We start from the raw sequence: 21,758 nt of genomic DNA, 5'->3' as shown, positions 1-21,758 counted from the left end.
GCTTCGCCGCACAGTGCTTCCGACGGTGCCATGATGACGACGCCGGCGTCTTACCGCCAAGACCGGCCGTCTTCTTGGCAGGTGATTTGTTCACCGTGGACGGCGCCGATTGCCTTAGAACACCACTCCCAAGACTCTTTCAGCCGCCCGCCCCGGAGAGGTAGGCCAGCCAGTACCGTACGAGCAGTAGGCAATGACCAGAGCAACGCCCGGGGTTTTCTAGGAAGGAAAGAGAGAAGAGACAGTAAGACAAGACGTCATCGGTTCATCACGTGAAAAGCCATTTTGAAAATGCTACTGGGCGCCGGCACGACGGTATCGTGGCTTGGCCGCAGTCCAAATCGAATACGGGAATCTTTCCGGGCTACGGAGAGTTGCAGACGCCTTTTGTTACTTTGGTTATCATCGCCTCGTTGGGACCCCGCCTTTTATCCTTTGGGGCACAGTGATGCATTAGACCTCTGCGAACAACATAGTGAACTTTCTACACCATATTGAGGCTGTGTTGCAGTCTACGTCTGCCGTTTGACCATGCCGGGCGTCATTTCGCAACGCGGTGGTCACGATGGCGAGAGGCCTCTTGATGCTTGCCTGGATTCTCGCCGGAGCCATTCTCAGTCTTTTCCGCAAGGGTAGCATGGCTTCCTGGGAGAGTTTCAATGGGAGATGTAGCATTCTCGTCACAACTTAGGAATGGTACAGTAGAGGGTCTGGAGACTGTGCTATGAGCCGGGGATGATGCCGTCGGCAATGTGCGCAACGCTGACACAGTGATGCGGATGCTCTCGCAGAATGTTAGAGCAAAATCCGTCCTTCTTGACACATCATGGCCTTCAGACTTGAACCACCAACGCACTCTTCATGGCGATAATTAGTCTGGACAGAAAGGCTCCTCTCGAGCTCTGACATTTGGGCGGGATGATATAGTACAATATACAGCTTTGCTACAAATCTCTCTCTCCACATCTTATTTTTCCCTCCCCCTCTTCGTCTTCGTACAAAACCTACTCCCCACACCTCAACCCCCTTTTACATATTCTGCTTGACAGGCTTAGCAGTCAAGTTGGCACGCGTCGCCGTGCCCAACTTGTGCAGCGCCAACCGCTTCTCCCACACGGACGACCGCCCCTCGGTCACGGCAATCAGCTCGTCCGCCACGCGGTGCGCAAACTGCGTCCGGCCGGACCCCTTGGACGGCTTCTTGTTGACCACGTCCAGGATCCACTGGAACGCCGCGCGCCGCCTCTGGCGGACCGCTAGGGGTGCGGGAAGTTCCAGGGGTCGACCACCACCGGCTCCGCCCGCGATGCGGCGGATCTTGATGAGGGGCGCCACGGAGTCCACGGCCAGTGTGAGGTATAGCACGGGGTTCAGCGGGAGGTGCGCCGGCGGCGGGGCGCCGGGAAGGAGCGGGTATTTGGGGTTGATGATCGGGGGAGGGGAGGTTCGCAGAAAGTTGAGGACCATGGCCATATTCTACGCAGGCGCACGCAATGTCAGCATAATTCTCTTCGCAATTGCCTCGACACACAAGATCTTGTCATATGTTTCCAGAGTTGGGATTGGCGTACTCTTTGCGCCTGGGCCTTCTTGCCATCTCGCATCATCAGGTTGGTCAACTGGTCTAGCACGGGGTGGTACCGAGACTTGAGATGGCTATGGGGCGGCAGAGGGAGCGTAGGCAGCGGGAACTTGTAGGACCGTGACGGGGCAACCTCGTCGGCGTCCCCAGCCTGCGCGAGAAGCCCGCCGCGAGCTATGATTTCGAGATCGCGCTGGCCGTTGCCGTCCGATTGTGTAGGCGGGATGGCGCCCTCGGCGTATAGCATCTGCTCCTGGGCTTCCGTCAGGCCGCCCTGGAGACCGGCGCTGTGTCCCTTTGCCGCCTCTGCGAGCTCGCTCAGTGCCGCGGCAGCTTCAAGTGCCTCGTTTGTTGGCTGCAAGATTGGATCGTCAGCAATTCCTTATTCTCCCCGCCTCGTTCGTCCACGTAGTCTTCCTCCTCCTGGTATCAAAAATTCCATACCTGCTGTTGTCCCGGCGCGGACTCAGGCACCTCCTGACCCTGAGGGAAAGCTGCGTTCTCTGTCTTCTTCAATACCGGAATCTGGCTCCTTTCACCCTTGCGCAGCTCGTCAGAGTATCCTCGTTTTGTCGCCGCCCAGACTAGAGGTTCCTGTCGTTGGGCCAGGGGTCGAGACCGCAGCGCGAGCGCCCGGCAGGCGGTCTGTAGGCTCGGCCGCAGAGACATGGCTGCTCTGAATGTGCTCAAATTACCGAAGTCGTCTCGTATACTTCCGATTGAGGTGCGTCGAGTCGTCGGGACGTCGTAGTTGTTGGAAAAGGCACCCTGAATTCGACTGGCGATTTTCGACCCAGCGCGGCCAATCCACGAAAATTATTGAGTCGCGCGGATGTTGCCGCTCCACTTTCGCAACGTCGACTGCTTACCTACACCTTTGCAGTTCAAGCTGGGCCCGAGCTTCAGAGTCGAGTGGGCCTCCCACCGGAGAAGGGTAGCTCCGCTGTCCGAGAGTGGTGCTGGAAGCTTAGGTAAGGCAGGTACGTCCTTCCTACAGGCTACATCCCAGCTTAAAGCCGGTCGGGGCCGTGCCGCCCACCGAGACGAACCTCACATCATCTTACCTAAGCTAATCTCAACCCACCTCCCGCTCTCGCTCACCGAATATGCAGACCTTCTTCACCAATACCACCACACCTCTTCATCAGATTCGCAGTGTGATACTCAACATCTTCCTCTGCAAGCCAACGGGCATTTTTCTTCTCAAATGCCAGGCACGGCAAGCAGCGCCAGTCACGAGACTCTCCCTCGAAGCGGCTTACAGCTCTTTCAGGATGATCAGCGAGGTCTCTCTTGCGGCCGCCAAACCAACGACAAAATCCAAATCCTTTTCCCCTCCCCCATCTCAAAACCCGCCTGAAGCCGCAGCAAGTGTCTTGGAAAAGAGAAATCCCTAATTCACTCACCCCATTCCTTGGCCGATGCCCACGGCGTCCACGTCTGTTCGACATCCCGCACTTTCACCATGTGGGTTCTTTCATGTCTCAGTGACACAGAAAATCCCGCCCCCAAACTTTTTTTTGCCCATCATGAAGGCACCAAAGTTCCATGGTTCTCAACCACCCACTCAGTCCTTTTGCCAATGCCCCAATGTGCCATTTGCCAGATTCGCCCCCATGGCGGGATGGGGGAACTTGAGGGGACCTACCTATCTAAGTCACAAACGCCACCCACATGTCGAAGCCGCGAATTTCCTCGACAAACAGAATACCTAAAAAGAGAGCGAGAGAAACATACCACTCACACACACCTACACACACCTTGACACCTAAACCCCATCTCCGAACACCTGCCTTTACCCCTCGCTGCATGTAGACCGAATAGGTTGGGAACAAATCACAATCGCCCCGAAAAAATAAGAGCATGCGTGATTCAAACTGCCTTGCCTGCCACACGCCACACGCTGCATAGACCACCACCGCCGCCGTCACTCACTCCCCCCTCCGTGCAGATTTCCTGCAGTACGGCATTTAGCGGCTCTTTTCACTTTCTCTGCCCGTCGCGCGACATCTGTCTGCCCTCCCCGCCCCCCCACCCCCCCCCGCCCGCCCCCCCCCCCCCCCCCCCCCCCTCCCACCCCCGCTCGCCTGTGTCCTCGCCTGCCGCGCTTCCGTCCTCCCCTCTTCCCCCCCCGCCGCCCCCCGCCGCCCCCCCCCCCCCCCCCCCCCCCGCGCGGGCGGGCCGGGGGGGGGGGGGGGGGGGGGGGGGGGGGGGGGGTTGTTATCTCTATCTTTTCGTGGATTAGGTAGGCATTCGTATCTTTCACGGGGGGGCAGGGGGCAGACCGAGAGAGAAAAGAGTTGTCACAACTTTTGTCATTCCATTGACAAGCTCCCTAGCGCAAAGCACCAGCTGGCAGCTGGCTCAGCTCCCCCACCGTTCATGAAAGCTAGGCTGGCTAGGTTCCCCCTTCGAGATTCTCTCTCCTACTTTACCATACATAGGCCAACCGCGGACAAACACAACTTAGGTTGACAAGACAGCTTTGCGTTGGCGTGGGATCTGCCGCAGTCCCGTTGCTAGCAGACTCCCTAGCTCATCTTTGTCCAGGGGGGGCGAGGGCGGAGAGGGGAGGGAGGGGAGCAGCCAGCACGCCCACCGTCCGCCGACACCGCAACGACCTCCTGCATTGGTGATAGTAGAACTAGTAAACCCAAGATACCTATGTCATCGTGGGGGAGAGTAGACACAGAGAGAGATTGAGGTGGACAAACGATGTCCGTTCGCCCTCCCCGTGCCAATCGACACCCCCTTCCAGCGCCCGTCGTCTTGAAGAGTAATCAGCTTTGCCATCATGAAGCCACCAATGTCTTTTTTTTTGTTTGTTTGTCCTTGCGTGAGCTAGAATCCCCATGTCATCACCGCAGGCTATAACAACGGAGAATTAATCTCGTCGCACGTGGATTGAATGCAGAGTGGTGTGGGAAGAAGTGGATACGCCCTCGTCAGGAAAAAGGAAGTCTCGTCAAGTTGGTCCTCATCTCTTTTGGAAACTTTGCAAGAGGAACCAGCTCCGTTCAACGGAAATCCCTTTTCTACCTAGCTATGCCACGGCAGCATCCCTTGCACTGGTGGTTGCTTTTCCCATCATTAACGCCGCTCCGTAAAGAAAACAAAATAAACGGCAAAAAAAAATGTCCAAGATTGCAACCCAATTACCAACCTGGGCCCGGCTTCGCAACGCCGCCCAAAACAACAAGGAATTAAATGAGAAAGAGACTCTCGTGACCCCGTCAACTGTTCTGCCGGTACTGTTTCGCCAAGGTTCTGTCTCGTGTTGGAATTTCTTCTCTCAGCTCCAGTCCCTGTTCCACACGTGTGAGGAGTACAGAGAGAAGCGAGACACGCCGCCGCGTGCCCCTCCCACCGCCCCCTTGTGGATTGATGTGGTGAGAAACAAATGTTTCTTTTGCGCCATTTCTCCTCAACCAACTCAGCACCATCTTCCTTTTCGGAGCCTCCCAATGGACCGTAGGTAGAAATGTAGCCGTACGCCGATGTTCCGTGATGTCCCCTTGTGCCGTGTGGCATTTGGCCAATGTCTCCCAATCTCAACTCCAGGTGTGTATTCGTACAGTTGAACATCCGAAACAAAAGCCCAGGAAAGTAAGAGCAAGAAAAGTGCGTTGAAAGATAAAAGAGACAAAAAAGTGTGACGCTAGACGCTGATGCTCGAATGGATGTTTTCGCTGCAAGTTGCGGGTATCTTTGCACGTCTGTAACCGTCTTTCGTTTCGTTGTCTTCTTTAGTAGCTGCCTCTGCTGTTGGCTGGCGAGCTGGGATTCGAACCAGTAAGGTAGTTGAGAGCCATTTCGGCGGCGTCTTCTTTCGCGTTATTGAGGTTCTTGCCGTCGTACCAGAATCGTGCGGAGAGGGTACGGCCGTGGACAGTTACTCGACTGGACCAAGCGGTGCGGCCGCCTAATTGGAGAACGATCAATCAGTAAGGGGAACAGGCCGGCTAGGGTGATTGCTGGCAAGGTAGCTTACCACGGCGGTCAGAAACGATCTGGAAGACGGGTGGCATTATGTTGGCTTCGCGGCAAGCGTCTGTAGGACAATTGGTCAGCATCGTTGTCCATATCGGCCGACATCTTCATAGCGGATCCCTACCTTCAAGTCGCTCTTGCCAGGTGCCTGCTTGACTGCTGTATGACGAAGCAGACATGGTGGCAGTCGACGTGTATGACTTGCTGGAGTACATGCAGTGCAATTGTTTGGCCGAAGCAACAAAGAGTAGGTTTATAGAGGTATACTGGCCGAGGGGGTTGTCGAAGCAATAGTTGTTGCAGATTGCAGTAGATGATCAATGTTGTAGTAGTCGGTTTGGGATCGTGGATATCTCTCAAGACAAACGATTATGGAGTAGCGAAACTTTGTGGTTCTTATACTCGGGATCAGGTCGGCCGTGAAACAAATGGGTATAATCCCATTGGAGTAGAAAAGATTGTGATGTGGCAGGACGAGATTAGCTAGAAGCTGTTTCTGAAGGCAATGAAATGTTTGCACAACGAATGCAGACGGGTAAGGGATCAATTGGGCTGGTACCCTACGGCATGCTGCATCTTGGGATGGGGAGAGGTGGGAGGAGAGAAAAGGAAGGGAAGATGGAGAGAAAAGGGACATGATCCAAAGAAGTAACGACACAACATCACGTCCCAATTCCGTTTGGGTTTGGTACGGCAGGACCGCGTCGGTTTCCTGTGTCCTTTCTTTTTCTTCATGCCCTGGTACTTGTCTCTGACGAGCAGCAGGAGGAGTAGGAGCGGCGGCGGCGGCGGCGAGGAGGAGAAGAGGGGTGTGCCACTTGGGTGTGAGTGCTTCTGCTTCGTCTGATGCCAGACCACAGACCAGAGACCAGACCGGACGTGGGGAGTGTGGTACTGGCCGCAGAACGTCGTGATAAACTTGGATCTCCTAGCGTCATCTTTTTGGGTTATTATTTCCCTTTTTTTTTCTCTCACACTCTCTCAAGAGTTTTTTTTCTTGCTTTCTTTTTTTCTCACACACCCCTGGACACACACGCACATGTACACACACACATATGCTAGTCGTTGAACCCCCCGCGTGGTCAACCGGTACATGGGTGCCGACAATCATGGGTTTATGAACAGGCAGCTGGGAAATATGGGCTTGCGGGACTTGAGACAAGATGGCATAGCTCCACGGCTTGTAGGTAAGGTGAATCCACGCTACTTGTGAAGGGAGACCGGGAAATGGCCGCAGCTTCGAGCGAACAGTTGATTGGGACGTGGCTTGCCAGGCTCCCTTACCCGGCGTCCGGCGGGGTCCAAGGCCACACAGAGCTGGCGTGGAGTGCCGACCCGTCGGGGTGGAAGAGGGAAATGATTGGGAGCTTCAAAGCCGCAGAGGCAAGGGCTTGTACAAGGCCAGCCGGGGGGTAGGGTGAAGGGGGTGGACGATCGAGCAGACGGATGAGTACTCCGTACCTAGGCCGACAGGAGAGCAAAGGGGTGAAAGATGGAGGTGCAAACGGTGGGAAAAGGCAGGGTAAGAGCTGACCAGGGGCATGACTGGAATCTCCAGCCGAGAAAGGGAGAGGAAACGAAGGTTACGGAAAGCGGATGCATACAGCCTGGATGTACTACGAAAGTGAGCTGCGTGTATCCGTATCCAGGTCATGTACCAAGATGAGTGCCTGACGTGCTACACAGTACATGGGAAGAGATTGAGAGGAGGTTTCGTGCAGATGTTTAATCCGCGGGCGGGAGAGCGAGCAACGAACGGACGAATGAACGCCTCCAGATACGTGAAGAGCCTATTTGAAGATTGCGAGAATGGGAGTGAGAGTAAGAACAGAGCGGCGAGGCTGGAGGGCTAGAGAGAGGGCTACGATGGCACCACGTCCCATGCAGTTAACGCTTCAGCCGACCCGAGCTAGATCGCAACCAGGGCTGGGCTGGGCTGGCTGGCTGGCACTTGTTGATCTGTACATGAACCATGAGACATAAGTCATAAGAGAGAGCGGAGGGGGAAAAGCGATATGTACGGATAGGTAAATGAGAGCAGGGGGCAAGGGTTCAACAATAATAGCATTGACATCAGCCAACAAGCCGACGATTGGGCAATCAAGCTAGGGCAAAAGTATGAAAAAGAGCGTGGCAGAGCAAAGCAGGTGAGGTAAGGTAAGGTACCTTGGAAGTTAGCCTGAGCACCCGAGCACTAGGCAATCCGCAGTGGCATCCGGGACCAGCTCTGGAGACTGGGCGAGCGACGCCAGGACCCTCTCCGGCGGCATCGACTCCGCCAGCCGGTGAAGCGAAACGAACCAAGTTGCTAAGCAGCCCCGATGGTTGGGCAAGAGGAACAGTCTCGCCTCCATACACTGCGATGAAAGGAAACTCGGTCAGCGTCGTTTGGGCCTCATCGAGACCATCCTCACGGCGATGGACTGACGTTGAAGCATGTCGGTTTATTTTGGAAAGAGAAAAAGCAGGGGGAAGAAAAAAGGGCCGCCGAGCCACGTCGATTCAAATGCGCGATGCGGCAGGAAAAGGGCGGGGAGAGGCGAGTGATGTATGTACCACCGTACTGATGCAGTTAGCGGAGGGGGGAAAGGGGGTGGGATCGGGCAGCACTGGTTCCTCATCGTCATTTTGGGGTGGGGTGAGAAGAATATCAGGGCAGGGCGAAGCAGGGCATTTCTGGCAGGGCGGGCCAGACCACCGATGATGATGATGATGATGATGATGATACCGATGCTGCTGGTGAGGACAATTATGAAATGTGAAAGACGACAGAGACAGAGACAGATTGGGTTTGGTGAAGAGTGTGAGAGAGTGTCGTTCAAGACATGGCATCTGCAAGACGAGCATGTGGTTGTGAGACCTACGTCCGTTGCCCCCCTGCTCGCCTCAACGCGCTTGTGCTGGGCTGTTTGTGAACGTGTAGCGTTAGCTTCGTGCCTTCGATATCGCAAATGAACATGAAAACAATGTCATGACATCTCGTGTGCCCAGCAAAGGCAAGCAAGGTGAGGTACGTGCGGCTGTTTGGCTAGTCCTAAGCTCTCAATGACTTCAGAGGCCTCATCAGTTCGGGTTTAGATCAGGTCCAGGGGACTTGCTGATAGTCGTGGCTGTATCCATACTTCTTAGCAAGGCACACGAGTATCCAAGCTCTTCACAGTGAGTGACCTAGTACCGCTTAGAAACCAGCAATGGTTAAGGACGGGCGGGATCGTCCAGAGTGACAGGCGACCGGCGGGTTTGAGCAACTGCAGCTCGAATGCAGCTAGAGCAGCACGTACAGCAGCTTGTAGAGGAACGGGCACCTCGCAGCTGGAGAACATGGGGTGGATCACCAGTCGTGGCGGTGGTTAAGGTGGCCCATGTTGGTCTGTGGAGGCATTGGCGGCCTTGGTGGCATCGGGGAATGGGAAGAGCCCCAGCCGAAGGGGTCCCTGGCGTCTTAGCCTGTGAGTCTAGGAACCGTCATGCTTCCCCGAAACGAAGGGAGCAGTACGGATAGGAAGGGGGGATATGGAACCGGGAAGCCGGGGAACTGGGCTTGTTGACCTGCGTATATGTGTATGTACCTTATGATGTGTCGGGTTGGATATGTACAGTACTTGCATGGTCAAGGTGGTGGTGGTGATGGTGGATGATAATGAAAGACTAGGTGATGAGAGTGAGAATGAGCGTAAGAGGTGAGGATGAGAGTGAGGGTGAGGGTGAGAGGATGAGAAGGTCGCATGAGAATGACGGGGACGTGGAGACTGGACGGCTCTGAATGAGTGTGAGTCGAGCAAAATGAAAGGCTAAAGTGGAGCGAAACATTGTGACTTGAGAGTTACAACCCCTGGTTGTTTCCCGAGCTTACCTTTGCCATCTTGGTCCTTAGCACAGAGTTAGTAGTCCTTTCATAGTCACGACTCACAAACCTCTCCTCCCAGACTACTCCTCCTCCCCACCCGGGCAACTACTTCTACGGTAAGGTAATTACCAGAGGTACTCAGTACTCCATACGTTGGGGACATCCATCATAAGGCGCGGTCTCAGTGAGGAAATCGTTTGAATACTACATTACTTCGTACGGATGCGCAGCGACCCAGTTGGCTAGCAACACTAGCATCCGTATACAACAGAGCGAAGCTTTGCCGGCGGTTTTATTGTTTCGTTCTGTTTTAGTCTACGGGGCGATGCCGGTGTCCTTCCGTGGAGTTATTCTGCCCTCACCGTCTTTTATGTCTTTAAACTTTTCTTTTCACTTCAGACGGCAGTCGGAAGGGATGCTACTCTAACAAAGCATTTCAGCCTTTCCGCAAGTCATTCAGCAGGGTTGTCTTATCGAGACACACGCACTACACACTACACTGCAAGTAGCCCGTAATGCAATGCTCATGTTGTGTAATGTTACTCAGCATGTAGGTTAGGTCCTTTGACAGAATGAGGCCGTCATCAAAGAGAGAATGACGGGGCATCTGGTGCTCCATGCGCCCGTCAGGACACGAACGAACGACTTAGAGGAAAAGCACTGAGGCAGGAACAGCCAGGGAATATCTGCGCAGCCGAAAGACTAGGTTGGCCTCGGGCTTGCAGCGACTGTGCGCTGGGACTACATCCGTATCGGTATGGAGTAGCGTACGGAGTAGATGGAACCTTCACAGCAAGGGGCAGAAGGAGAAAGTAAAGAGCGAGCAGCGAGCATCATATCCATGGCATCTCGACTGCGTCGTGTACGAATAAACCTAGCAAGCCACGAACTTCAAGGTTCTCTCGGTGTGCGTGTGTCTCTCTGTCCTTCTCGTCTCCATCTTCTTGTTCTCCCGGGCATCAGGAGGAAGCGGCAGGCCACCATTGGCACCGGAAGACTTGGGGTCAACGTCGGGCAGGCGCCAGGGCAGGGTCCAGGGTTCTAGGTTCCTTCCTCTGGTAAAAAAGAAAAAAAGTTTCTGGCCCTGTCCCGGTCGCAAGGCCCCCGTTGTTGAACTCAAAATCGACAAAAAAATCATTTTCTTCACACTTCACACCTCAGCTTTTGTCACCGCCTTATTCCGTATCCGTACACCTAAATGCGACCTCACATCCACCACCCGACCGTTCGCGCACTCGCTAGACGGGATCCGCAGACAGTAGACCCCCTTCGGACTTTGACTTTGTTCAACATGTTTCCCTCCGTTTGTGCAACCCTCGATAGTTGACGAGGAAACATTTGAGCAAACATTCAACAGCGGACGAACATTCTATCGCGCTCCAGAATGCTCCAAAGTTCAAAGTGATGAGCAGATCGGTGCCGCCCCAATGTTTGCTCGCGGATCGGCGTTCGCCCTTGGCGGGACTGTGACCAGGACCAGGAATAAGGTCAGGGGGCTCCGGCGCTCGACAGCGTGCAGACGCGACTGCAGACTGCAGGATGTGCGGGCGAAACCAGGGTCCATCTGGTTGAAATGTTTTCTTGACCAACCCGTCGGGACCAGTTCCAACATCCCCCGGAACTACCGCAGCCCTCTTCTGCCTCCTTTGTGGCCGCGCCCCTCCCCTATCCCTTTGTCTCTGCCTCTCCCTCTTTCTCTCTCCTTACACAGCGGACGCTCTGATGTGAACCTATCGACTCGTCTGAGACGGAAACTCGCTCCAATGTCGACGCATGGACGCTGCGCGGGACTCGGGAGGGAGGGTGATCATCATCCGTGTAAGTCCATTGGAGATTGAGGACTGACTAGCCAACTGGAAACGGATAACACCTATGGATACAGATCTCTGCTCCAACTCTTCCTACCTACCTCAGCCCTTGCCGAAGTTATGGCAAGTCTCCGAGTGCGGCTTGGCCGGTAGTGCGCCATAGCTCCCGTGCTTCCCCATGGTTGGCAGGAAATCAATGATGAGCGGTCAGCACTACAGCAGCAATCCGTTAGCCAGCCCCATTCAACACTGCTTATTGACTGCGTTTGGTCCCGCCGACCTGGGTGTTTGTGGCATCCCGCAAAGGAGCATGATGCCAGTATGCTCGCCGTATCTAGCAGAATCTGTCCTATAGCGTACGGAGTAAACACCGCCGCTTCACAGGAGGAATTCTCGAAGGCTTCTTCCACTCTTATCCACTGATTCGATCATCCCCGGACAAACAAGGGTGACTGCGAAATTTCTTTTTCAAAACGGCTCTTCCCACCCGCCACCCGCAGACGTTCACCACCTACGTGCAGCATTGCGACCTAAGGAGACCTGTACTCGCATAGCATGGGGCTGGTCCTTCCAATGACACCGAGACGCGGAAATGGATGGCTCTGCGAGTCTCGGTGGAGTCCGCATACCCGAGCCTCCCCGACTTGTTTGCCAACTTCATCTCCAGTCCAGGTACCGATTACCAACCGATGGCCGAGGCTGGTGGCATGTTGCTGCCATACGAAATCCTCAAAGATGGCGCATTGCGGTCGATAGCCCAAACTAGCTGCTTCGGTCAATCTGTCGGGAGCATACGGTTGCTTCCTCATCCTTCGCCGCCCTGCGAGGCGCCGCCAACGCAGCAACGGCAGCTAAACCGTTTTGGATGCGGGAAGCCGGCGTCAAATGTACATCTCCCGCCCATGTCTCACCAAAGTTCGAATAGAGACATACGGAAGGAGGATGCCACATTGTTTCACAGCAAAGTTGCTGCGTAAAAAGCAGGCTTCCTCTTGATCGAGCTACGTGTCGATGTCTGGAAAGACATTTTCCTTGGCCAAGTTTGCCACATCATCTATCGGGCGGTAGTCCGGCATACGATTGTCTTCGTGGGACCTCATTTGAGTCCACGTGGATCGTCTCCTTGCTACTACATAGATGTCATCGCCCGCCAGGATGGCCGCATGAAAGCAAGGCCTCGTCAGTGATCGCCCTCGCATGGCTAGGGAGCACGGGAGCAAGAAAGGGGTCTCTCTCAGAGTCTCGAATCGTTCGAGGCCGGTACCTGCACGTCAAAAGTTTGAAGACGACATGGTCATCTAGCGCATTGGACCTGGCGACTCGGATCAACAGTATCGTTCAGGGGAGAAATTAAGCTTGGGCCAATGGTGAACACAAAAGGCCGTGGCTATCTCGAACTATTGGTCGTCAAGATGCACGAAGAAGGCGTCCAACAGTCGGGCCACGAAAGGATTCCGAATCCCGACGTAGCAAGCTCATCGAGGTCTACATTGACATTCTTAGGCACACATCAGGCGGACGTAAACGAGCGTCGATGGCGGTTCCGGTAGCGTGATGATACACATTACGCCGGCCCTGCGGATAGGGAAGACGACATGCAGCGGGGAAAAGCCATGAGCAGTCCTGGTCACGGACGTGATGAGGTATCACACGAATAATCTTGTACTGCTAGACAACACCGGCAGCATGGCTCGTCACCATTTGCTCGGTGGATCACAAACCAGACGTCCCTATCCAGGAGCGTTTCTTCGTAGCCGATGAGGCCATGTGGGATTAAGCTCGATAGCCCTTGGCAGTGTTTGTCATCCGGAAAGTTTGAGGGGGGCCTGACAGTCTCGCCGACAAACGGATGTCAACCCGACACTGTCGTGTCGAAAACCTCCGGTTCCGCTGTTCCGTGTGTGTGAAGGACGTGCCGGAGTCCGTATGGCCTGTCTCGAGGTTTGCACTTGAGCTTTTACTCAGGGCAAGCTGTGTTGTCATACTCATCATCATCAATGATAGACGTCCTATTCTGCATCATGCACTCCACGTCAGACATTGTTCCTGTGATTGAACTGAGTTGCGGACGGCGACTATCAAATGCCTAATGACGTTCCTTTAGGTCGGATTCGCATCACGTAGCCTAGATGCTGTGGCACCAACGCCTCGAAGAGCCGCCAGATGAGAGAGATGGGGCGCTGATGATATCGGGCACAAACATCCAATCGTCCTTGGGTGGCGTGCTTGCTGACCAACGGGCAGCCAGGTATCGAGATACCCGGGGGTCCAGTGTGCGGCCCTCGGAAGCTTTGATTATTGACCGATGAGATTCAATATGATAGGGAGCACAGCGTCACATATTACACGCCATGGGGCTTCGTGAAAGGCTGAAGCCAGAGGAACTGAGAGGTGGAAGCGCGGTGCTACGCGTCTGTCTAGTCTGTTGGCCTGCGAAGTGTTGTTGTGCTAACCTCCTTGATGATTCAGTATGTCAAGGATGAAGATACAGTGTGCTGCGTTCTCTGTCAGAATATGAAGAAAGTGAGTGAAGCCAGGCCGACTGGTGTCAGGGATGAAGCCTTCTGGTTACGGAAATAGTCCCGTGGACGGCGGAAAGATGGCGTCTGGCCATGTGAGAGAGGAACGGCACGAAATGGGGTCGGCCGTGTTTCCCCATGTTCGCTCTAATCGAAAAATGGCCTGGCACCTGGAAACGCGGGGGAGACGGTTGGTGGAGGCCGAGTTACCTCGGTACGTCCCCACTGTCCCAAGGTACCGATCGGGGGGGCTGAGCAGCCGTCGTCCTTTGACCGGCCAGACCGAGTCAGCCAAACTGCCGTCAGAATCACCACTCTGTCCCTTTTTATTATCACGTCTGCAATCTACACCATCTAGACTAGACGCTTTAGAAGTTTGTTGTCTCCTTTTTCCTGTTGCCTCGTTCTGATTGTCGCCCTCGTCCCTCGACCTGTTTCTCCACGTAACACAACATTTCGTACCGAAATCGAATCGAATCGAATAGAGAAAGAAAACGCTCCGATTGCCCAACATGCCTTTCGACACTGAGCTGACCCGACGGTTGGGTATCAAAGGTACGTCAGAGTAGGGCTCGCGAGAAGACGCACGACACATCACATTCGCAGGCGTCACTATGGCGCGCATCCTGATCCTTTATGCCGGGTAGAGTACCAGAGAGGACAACTCATCGCTGACACGCTCTCGCTCGCCTCACAGTACCCATCGTCCAGGGCGGCATGCAGCACGTCGGCACAGCCGACCTCGCCTCGGCCGTCTCCAACGCGGGCGCGCTGGGCATCATCACCGCCCTCATCTTCCCGACCCCCGAGGAGCTGCGCAAGGAGATCCAGCGCTGCAAGACCCTCACAAAGTACCCCTTTGCCGTCAACATCACCCTCCTTCCGGCCCTCGTGCCCCCAGACTACGCCGCCTACGCCCAGGTCGTCATCGACGAGGGCATCAAGATCGTCGAGACGGCCGGCAACTCGCCGGGCCCCGTCATCAAGCAGCTCAAGGCCGCGGGCGTTACGATCCTGCACAAGTGCACGACGATCCGCCACGCGCAGAGCGCCGTCAAGCTCGGCGTCGACTTCCTTAGCATCGACGGCTTCGAGTGCGCCGGCCACGTGGGCGAGTCGGACATTACCAACTTCATCCTCCTCTCGCGGGCGCGGCAGTCGCTGAAGGTGCCCTTCATCGCGAGCGGCGGGTTCGCGGACGGCGAAGGGCTCGCGGCGGCGCTGTGCCTGGGCGCGGTGGGCGTCAACATGGGCACGCGGTTCATGTGCACGCTGGAGGCGCCGATCCATCACAAGATCAAGGAGGAGATTGTCAAGGCGCAGGAGACGGACACAGCGCTGCTGCTTCGGCGGTGGAGAAACACGACGCGGCTGTACAAGAACAAGGTCACGGAGGAGGCGATCAAGATTGAGGAGCAGAGCACGTCGGGCGAGTTTTCCGAGATTGCGCCGCTTGTGAGCGGGAAGAGGGGCAAGGAGGTTTTCATCACGGGTGATCCGGACTATGGCGTGAGTGTATATCCCTTTCCTTCACGTGAGCATGGTTTGAAGTATCGAGCTGACCATTTTCTGCTATAGGTTTGGACGGCCGGACAGGTTATTGGATTGATTCACGACATCCCGTCGGTCAAGGACTTGGTTCCTAGAATAGAGAAGGAGGCTGAGGCGGCGCTGAAGGCGAGGCTGGCGTTGATCAAGCCGGCGGCCAAGTTGTAGAGGGAGAGAAGCTATACAGACAATTTGTCGGAAGAGAGAGAGAGAGACATACACAGATATGTAGAACAATGACCTTGTATTATGATGAACCTATAAAGTCGCGATATCTCCATTTCCAGCTGCTTGTTGCTCCACAAGTAGCTGCATACGTAGGATGACTCGAGGCTAAGGTTTCCATGTGGATGAAACAATTATCCTATTGGTTTGCGCTTGGGATTTTAAGGATTGACTCGCGGTGCATCTTCACATGGAAAAAATAAGGTTGCTGCTCAAGCCAAGCCAGCACGTGTTGCACCTGATGGACAAAGCACAAAAGGGCGGCCATCAAGCTCACCAGCCTCGCAGCGAGGTATCATAAGCCGCCAGAGGTCCCGTGACGCCCTAAGAAGGCTAACAAAGAGAATGCGAGAGAAGAATGGTAGGAGGACGGGACGCTGATCACCTGGGCTGCCGTAAAGTGCTTGTGACGCAAGCTATTGGCGTGCCAATTCCCCGCAAGGTAAGTACCAGGGGAGGGAAAAGTACGGGGGAGGCGGGAGAACGTGGGGACCAAGGTTGCTGTCGCGGCGCACCAACAGCCAGAAACAGCACCTGCTACCGCTTCAGTGGGGAAGAAACGAGCATGTGAAAATGGCAGCTAGGTGAGATACGGATACCTTTCCGCACCTAAGTTCTCCAGAGAAAAAGGGTGGGGTTCGGGCCCCGGAGTTTCGTAACCAATGCGGTGTGGTCGCTGGAATTTGGATGCCTCGGCCGGTTTTTTTGGTTGCTGGACCTACTGGATTGCTGCTGCAGCAGAAAGGTGAGGTGCAGCGCTGGATGACCCCCAGCTGACATCAGCCAGCTCTTTCAAGGTGTACCAAGTACCCTGCTGCTCCTTTGTCAGAGACCCGTTTTTGAGAACATCCGAGGCTCATTGTCCCATCTGAGATCCGAACCAGACATACATCTTGCCCGTCACAGTTCCCCTTACACACTTTTGTATTGATATACCTGTTCCACCTACATCTCCTCTTTTCAATCTCGTCTCTCCATCTGTTCGATCCATCTATATACCCTCTCGTTTCTATCTTCGAAGCTTCATATCTATCACAATGGGTGGTGAGTAGCAATCAACACTCTGCTCGCGGCCACTTCGCCTCTTTTACTAACCACGTCGCTCAAAACAGCCCTCGAGAGATTGACTCAGCTTGGCGGCCAGTTCTCCGCCGGCGGCAAGGACAAGATCCTCCAGAAGAACGCCGACGATGTAAGCTCCCGACCGCTCTCTATCCAAATTATGATAGAACGTGCCCGTCTAATCGTATTCCCCCGTAGGTCGTCGTCACCGCAGCACTCCGAACTCCCTTCACCAAGGGTGGCAAGGGTGGGTTCAAGGACACCCAGGCCGCCGACCTGATGGCTGGCGTCCTCAAGGCCCTCCTCGACCGCTCCAAGATCGACCCCGCCCTCGTCGAGGATATCGCCGTCGGCACCGTCCTGGCCCCCGGCGGTGGTGCCACCGAGATGCGTGCCGCTGCCCTCGTCGCCGGCTTCCCCCAGACCACTGCCGTGCGCACCCTCAACCGCCAGTGCTCTTCTGGTCTGCAGGCTTCCGTGGACATTATCAACGCGATCAAGACCGGCATGATTGAGGTCGGTATCGGCGCCGGCGTCGAGAGCATGTCAACGCAATACGGGTATGTGCCCTCCTTGGCCCTGTGTTCTCATAATCTCAGTAACTGACCCTCTGTCCCATATAGCCCCGCCGCCGTCTCCGAGTTCTCTGAGCTCCTCGAAAACACTCCCGAGGCCGCAAACTGCAAGGTCCCCATGGGCGTTCTCTCCGAGAACATGGCCCAGGACCTCGGCATCCCCCGCACCAAGCAGGACGCCTTCGCCGCCGCCTCATACGCCAAGGCCACCAAGGCCCAGGCTGAGGGTCTCTTCGACCAGGAAATCACCCCCCTCAAGGTCAAGTGGGAGGATCCCAAGTCTGGCGAGACCAAGGAGATCACCGTCGCAAAGGACGACGGCATCCGCGCCGGCGTCACCGCCGAGTCCCTGGCCAAGATCAAGCCCGCCTTCGCAAAGGACGGCGGCATCCACGCCGGTAATGCCTCCCAGGTGTCCGACGGCGCCGCCGCCGTGCTCTTCATGAAGCGCTCGACCGCCGAGCGCCTCGGCCAGCCCATCCTCGGCAAGTTCGTCTCCGCCGCCATCGTCGGCCTGCCGCCGCTGCTCATGGGCCAGGGTCCCGCCAAGGCCATTCCCGTCGCCAACGCCAAGGCCGGCATCGCGACCGAGGATGTCGACATCTACGAGATCAACGAGGCGTTCGCGTCGCAGTGCTTGTGGAGCGCCGAGCAGCTCGGCATCCCGTTCGAAAAGGTCAACCCCAAGGGCGGCGCCATCGCTTTCGGTCACCCGCTGGGCTGCACTGGCGCGAGGCAGATCTCGACGCTGCTGTACGAGCTCAAGCGGACGGGTAAGAGGATTGGCAACACGTCTATGTGTATCGGTACCGGTATGGGCATGAGCGCCGTCTGGGTTGCCGAATAAATGGATGATGTCGCGACGGGGTCTTAAAGATTGATGATGAAACTTGTATTTTAGTTAGAGCATGTTTGGGCCTGGTTGTATATCAACAGAATGGTTCTGGATTTTAGGCGTATGAAATACAATTGACCTATGAACGTCTTGACACTCTTCGAATCATTCCTTTTCTCTTGTCAAAAACAAGAGAGTCTTCTTCTTCACGACCAGAGTCATGCTCCAGCACGTAATGAAAAAAAGAGAAAAACAGAGCCTGTCAGACGTCCATCGATGCCCACCCCTCCCGCGCGCCCAAGGGCAAGACCGCGAACAGGGGACGAGATCATCACCGTTCTCTATACAAGCCCGAAGGCCCGCCCTCCTCGCGGAGGGTTCGAGAACAACCAAGAGTTCATCACTCTAGGGTATCGAGGATATCAATCATCAACCAGGGTGGGATCTGTAGCTCCTTTAGGGAACCAAGAGTAGGTCGAATACTATAGAAATGATTCTCTGAAGTATTGTCGACATGAAGAAAAAAAAGAATAATAAATTTCCCAAGAGTTGCGGCGGGAGGACGGTATTTTATAGACTTGGGGATCGCTGGGACTGCTGGAATGGGTGGGGCTGCGTGGTGAAGAGTCTTTCTTGACGGGACGTGCCCGAGATGGATGAGATTCGAATTTTTCTTTGGGTGGGGGACGCTATGCCATTCACCGATGTAAAGGATTATGGGTTTTCGAATGAGAGGTATCCATAATGAGAGATTGGAGTTTATCCATGTGTTCGGAATCTTGCCGGCTTGGGCAGCTGGAGTGTGGTTTTGAGGATGTAAATGGTGAAGGGTCTTGGTTTCCGGCTGGAGGCTGTCCTGGAGATGCTTCATATCTGAGAGTTTGAATGGCCAAGGGGAAAACGACGTCACCTGGACATTTCGGTTTCTTGCCTCTTGCGTGCCAATTACGGGCAGACATGTTGCTTTAGACAACCACAACTGTCTCTGTCTCTTGTACGTTGACGTCGACTCCTGACACTGCGGCTGCTCTCAAGCGTTGACGGCGCAGAAGCCCTTCTCAAGTAGTCCTGTCCCCAAGTACGAGCATCCAATTAGGTTTCGTGGTGTAGTTGGTTATCACGTCAGTCTAACACACTGAAGGTCTCCGGTTCAAGTCCGGGCGAAATCAATCTTTTGTTTTTGTGGCATATCTTGAACATTCTCTCCTCTATGACGATCTGGGCATCTTTTTGCCTTGTTTTCTTTGGATTGGAAGGCCGTTATATGGATCGTGAAGTTCGCGCTCAGTTGCTAGCGACATGAAGTTTGTCGTTGCAGGGCAGCCACTCATTGGTTATGTAGATACCCTCCAGCCCCTGCTGTTCCATATGACCAAGTTACCGTGGACTTTGATCCCATCTCTTTTTGTCCTTTTTTGTCAGAGTAAACTTCCTGTGCACTTGCGATGAAACTCAAGCTTACAATCATCCGGGAAAGCCTAAATGTCATCGCGTTGCATATGGTGTCTGCGTGTCTACACAATGTATGTAGTTGATTCGAAATCTTTCCTTTGATGCCATTCAATATCGCCTTTGATTCTCACAGCTTCTCAAATGTCCGTAGCTGACTCTAAATCTTCACTGCTTTGGTGTCCAGAGCGGTAGATAAATAAGGGGTCTGGTTGATACCTCGGTACCTATCCACAACCCCGAACCTTGCCTCCTCACCAGGAACAAAATCTTTCTCTCGAAAAAGAAAAAAAAACACTGTCCATCTCAACAGCAATGCATATTGCGTACCAATAACACCGAAGAACAAAAAAAGAAGAAATAAGCAAAAGAGATGGTTCTCCCCTTCCAGAATCGAACTAGAGACCTTTCGATGACAATGTAACCATTACAGTCGAACGTGATGAACCAACTACACCAAGGGGAGATTCGAGGACTGGGTCCTCGCTCGGTGGGTTGGAGGAGCAGAGCGCGTAAGCTATTTAACAAGCTTAGGGTCAGGCTTGTTGGTTGGCTGGCTGGTTGGTTCCGTGGTCGTGGGTGCAGATGCGGGCCCCGCACTTGACCTGCTCCATCCGGCCTGCCGACCACGTTCACGGCGAGGGGCCCGAAAAGGGTACACGCCATCGTTGATTGTCGATACATGTGTTATTGGTTTGGTCTAGGTGGTTCAAGATCTACAACCTTTGCAAGATTCGTGGCCCTGCTGGCTTTTTTTTTTTTTTCATTTGCAGTGCGCTATCTGTGAAGCTTGAACTGGAGTCCTATCAATGTTGAGAACTCATACTAGTTTTGTCAAGGTGGACGACATTCGATCAACTTCTGCTACTAGGATGTGGCCAAATTGAATGAGGAACATTGCCATTATCTGTAAGTTCTCTGCACATGCCATGAATGTTTCTATCCTCGCCACCATCCGCCTATCGTTCTGGTAGGGGACTTGTCCAGTGATATAACCTGGCCTAGGAAAGCTTCACCCAAACGAGTACATTAACTCAATGTGAGGTTGAGGAATGAAGTGAAGCCTTCGACGAGCATGGTAGCTACTATCTACTGTTATTCTCAATCGTAGGCTTGACAGGTGTCCGCGGAACTCGACATAAGAAGCCTAGATACATGGAATGGTCAGCAACATCCAGAGTAAGTAAATTAGAGTGTTCTCGCCACAAATCATTGTCTGGCCATTACGTCGCGGCTACGGACGGGCCATCTGCGAGAAGGATGTCTCGTCTCATACATGATGTGAGTGAAGCTATAAGATATTTTTCTCACATCACAAGTGGCGCTTTTCAGGTACTCTGTCCTAACGTCGATATGGAAATCCATCGTCTGCTTCCTTCAAGTTGAGATGACTTCCCAGCCGTGAACACAGAATTTTCCGTTCAGATTCCAGTTCCTGTCTGCCTTTTTTGAAATTTGTCACCCCAAAATATTCTTGAAGCTAGGTCAGGAAGGAGGACATCGCAGGCTGGGAATGTCAACGTGCAAATCCAGATGGCGATTGCCAATTCTCGTCAGACTACGCAGGCGGATAGCCTGTATACTTCGTCTACTCAAGGTCTGGGGACTGTGCCTCCCTTCTTCCCACAACAGGGCTTGTATCCCAGCTCAGGTCAACGACTCTCGGCCTTGACCCTCGGAGGCAGCTTGGCTTGGATACGATGTTAAGGCTAGTGCCCTACCGAGATTTCTTCGTCTGAGTCCATATCACGAGATGCCAACTCTGACACCTTTATCCAAGTACGATCATCCATCCAAGACTATCGCAGTTGTGTTCAACAGTGAACAGGCTTATGTGATGGGGAGTTACAAGAGATTTGGAAGGGAAACATCCAAACTAAAGTTACGTAGCAGGAAATAGCTGCCATGCTTGCTAATCACTCTTCGCATATACATGGGAGCGAAAGCCACCCACTAGCTGCTGTCACCTAAAAGCCGGCATTGGAAGACTGGCAAAGCATCATCACTAGCAGCTCCTTACGCGATACACTACTCTGCAGGCTTGGCCGGGCCAACCTTTCCTAGTAGTCGACGATGACAAGATATCTCAAGAGCCCTCACACTGCACCTAGCCGTGATTCTTGAAAGTTGGTCATGTCAACAGCCTATTTCTTGAACACAACATTGACGTGAACGTTGGACCCTGGTTTATCTTACGTTTCAACATGTCAAGATGCAAGTTCAACCCCAGTGAGGTTTCGCCTCGACGTGTTCCAAGTATTCTTATAGCAATCTTTGCGCTGCACTCTCCCCTTCGCCGTTGTCGACATAGGATGGCT

General features: G+C 54.2%; 6 protein-coding genes and 2 non-coding genes across 8 annotated transcripts; 4 read left to right on the top strand and 4 right to left on the bottom strand.

Moving 5' to 3' along the window:
- Nucleotides 1–1,029: 1,029 nt before the first annotated feature.
- On the bottom strand, nucleotides 1,030–2,251 carry CLUP02_16392 (30S ribosomal protein S7; the record flags this gene model as incomplete). The annotated part of the gene is made up of 3 exons (XM_049295314.1): nucleotides 1,030–1,476; nucleotides 1,572–1,937; nucleotides 2,027–2,251. 3 exons carry the CDS (start codon nucleotides 2,249–2,251, stop codon nucleotides 1,030–1,032), a joined length of 1,038 nt encoding a protein of 345 aa, XP_049152461.1.
- A 3,077-nt stretch (nucleotides 2,252–5,328) lies between these two features.
- CLUP02_16391 (uncharacterized protein) lies at nucleotides 5,329–5,787 on the bottom strand (the record flags this gene model as incomplete). Its single annotated transcript, XM_049295313.1, has 3 exons — nucleotides 5,329–5,504; nucleotides 5,574–5,633; nucleotides 5,697–5,787. 3 exons carry the CDS (start codon nucleotides 5,785–5,787, stop codon nucleotides 5,329–5,331), a joined length of 327 nt encoding a protein of 108 aa, XP_049152460.1.
- Nucleotides 5,788–11,426: 5,639 nt separating this feature from the next.
- On the top strand, nucleotides 11,427–12,204 carry CLUP02_16390 (uncharacterized protein; the record flags this gene model as incomplete). The annotated part of the gene is made up of 3 exons (XM_049295312.1): nucleotides 11,427–11,557; nucleotides 11,627–11,729; nucleotides 11,782–12,204. The coding sequence occupies 3 exons, from the start codon at nucleotides 11,427–11,429 to the stop codon at nucleotides 12,202–12,204; spliced, it is 657 nt and encodes a 218-aa protein (XP_049152459.1).
- A 2,054-nt stretch (nucleotides 12,205–14,258) lies between these two features.
- On the top strand, nucleotides 14,259–15,462 carry CLUP02_16389 (2-nitropropane dioxygenase; the record flags this gene model as incomplete). The annotated part of the gene is made up of 3 exons (XM_049295311.1): nucleotides 14,259–14,301; nucleotides 14,444–15,255; nucleotides 15,325–15,462. The coding sequence occupies 3 exons, from the start codon at nucleotides 14,259–14,261 to the stop codon at nucleotides 15,460–15,462; spliced, it is 993 nt and encodes a 330-aa protein (XP_049152458.1).
- A 719-nt stretch (nucleotides 15,463–16,181) lies between these two features.
- CLUP02_16388 (acetyl-CoA acetyltransferase) lies at nucleotides 16,182–18,003 on the top strand (the record flags this gene model as incomplete). The annotated part of the gene is made up of 6 exons (XM_049295310.1): nucleotides 16,182–16,264; nucleotides 16,307–16,343; nucleotides 16,404–16,563; nucleotides 16,632–16,711; nucleotides 16,780–17,141; nucleotides 17,205–18,003. The coding sequence occupies 6 exons, from the start codon at nucleotides 16,182–16,184 to the stop codon at nucleotides 18,001–18,003; spliced, it is 1,521 nt and encodes a 506-aa protein (XP_049152457.1).
- A 127-nt stretch (nucleotides 18,004–18,130) lies between these two features.
- Nucleotides 18,131–20,344, bottom strand: CLUP02_16387 (uncharacterized protein; the record flags this gene model as incomplete). The annotated part of the gene is made up of 9 exons (XM_049295309.1): nucleotides 18,131–18,250; nucleotides 18,316–18,396; nucleotides 18,587–19,009; nucleotides 19,074–19,118; nucleotides 19,190–19,282; nucleotides 19,454–19,505; nucleotides 19,858–19,926; nucleotides 20,046–20,140; nucleotides 20,267–20,344. 9 exons carry the CDS (start codon nucleotides 20,342–20,344, stop codon nucleotides 18,131–18,133), a joined length of 1,056 nt encoding a protein of 351 aa, XP_049152456.1.
- Nucleotides 19,087–19,160, top strand: CLUP02_tRNA321. Its single transcript has one exon. It is a non-coding gene; the product is annotated as a tRNA-Val (tRNA).
- Nucleotides 19,819–19,906, bottom strand: CLUP02_tRNA296. Its single transcript has one exon. It is a non-coding gene; the product is annotated as a tRNA-Tyr (tRNA).
- Nucleotides 20,345–21,758: the final 1,414 nt, after the last annotated feature.

This window comes from Colletotrichum lupini, chromosome 9 (assembly GCF_023278565.1).
Source record: "Colletotrichum lupini chromosome 9, complete sequence".
NCBI classification, from domain to species: domain Eukaryota; kingdom Fungi; phylum Ascomycota; class Sordariomycetes; order Glomerellales; family Glomerellaceae; genus Colletotrichum; species Colletotrichum lupini.
Note: the sequence above shows the minus strand (reverse complement) of the source record. Positions and strands in the feature narration are given on the sequence as shown.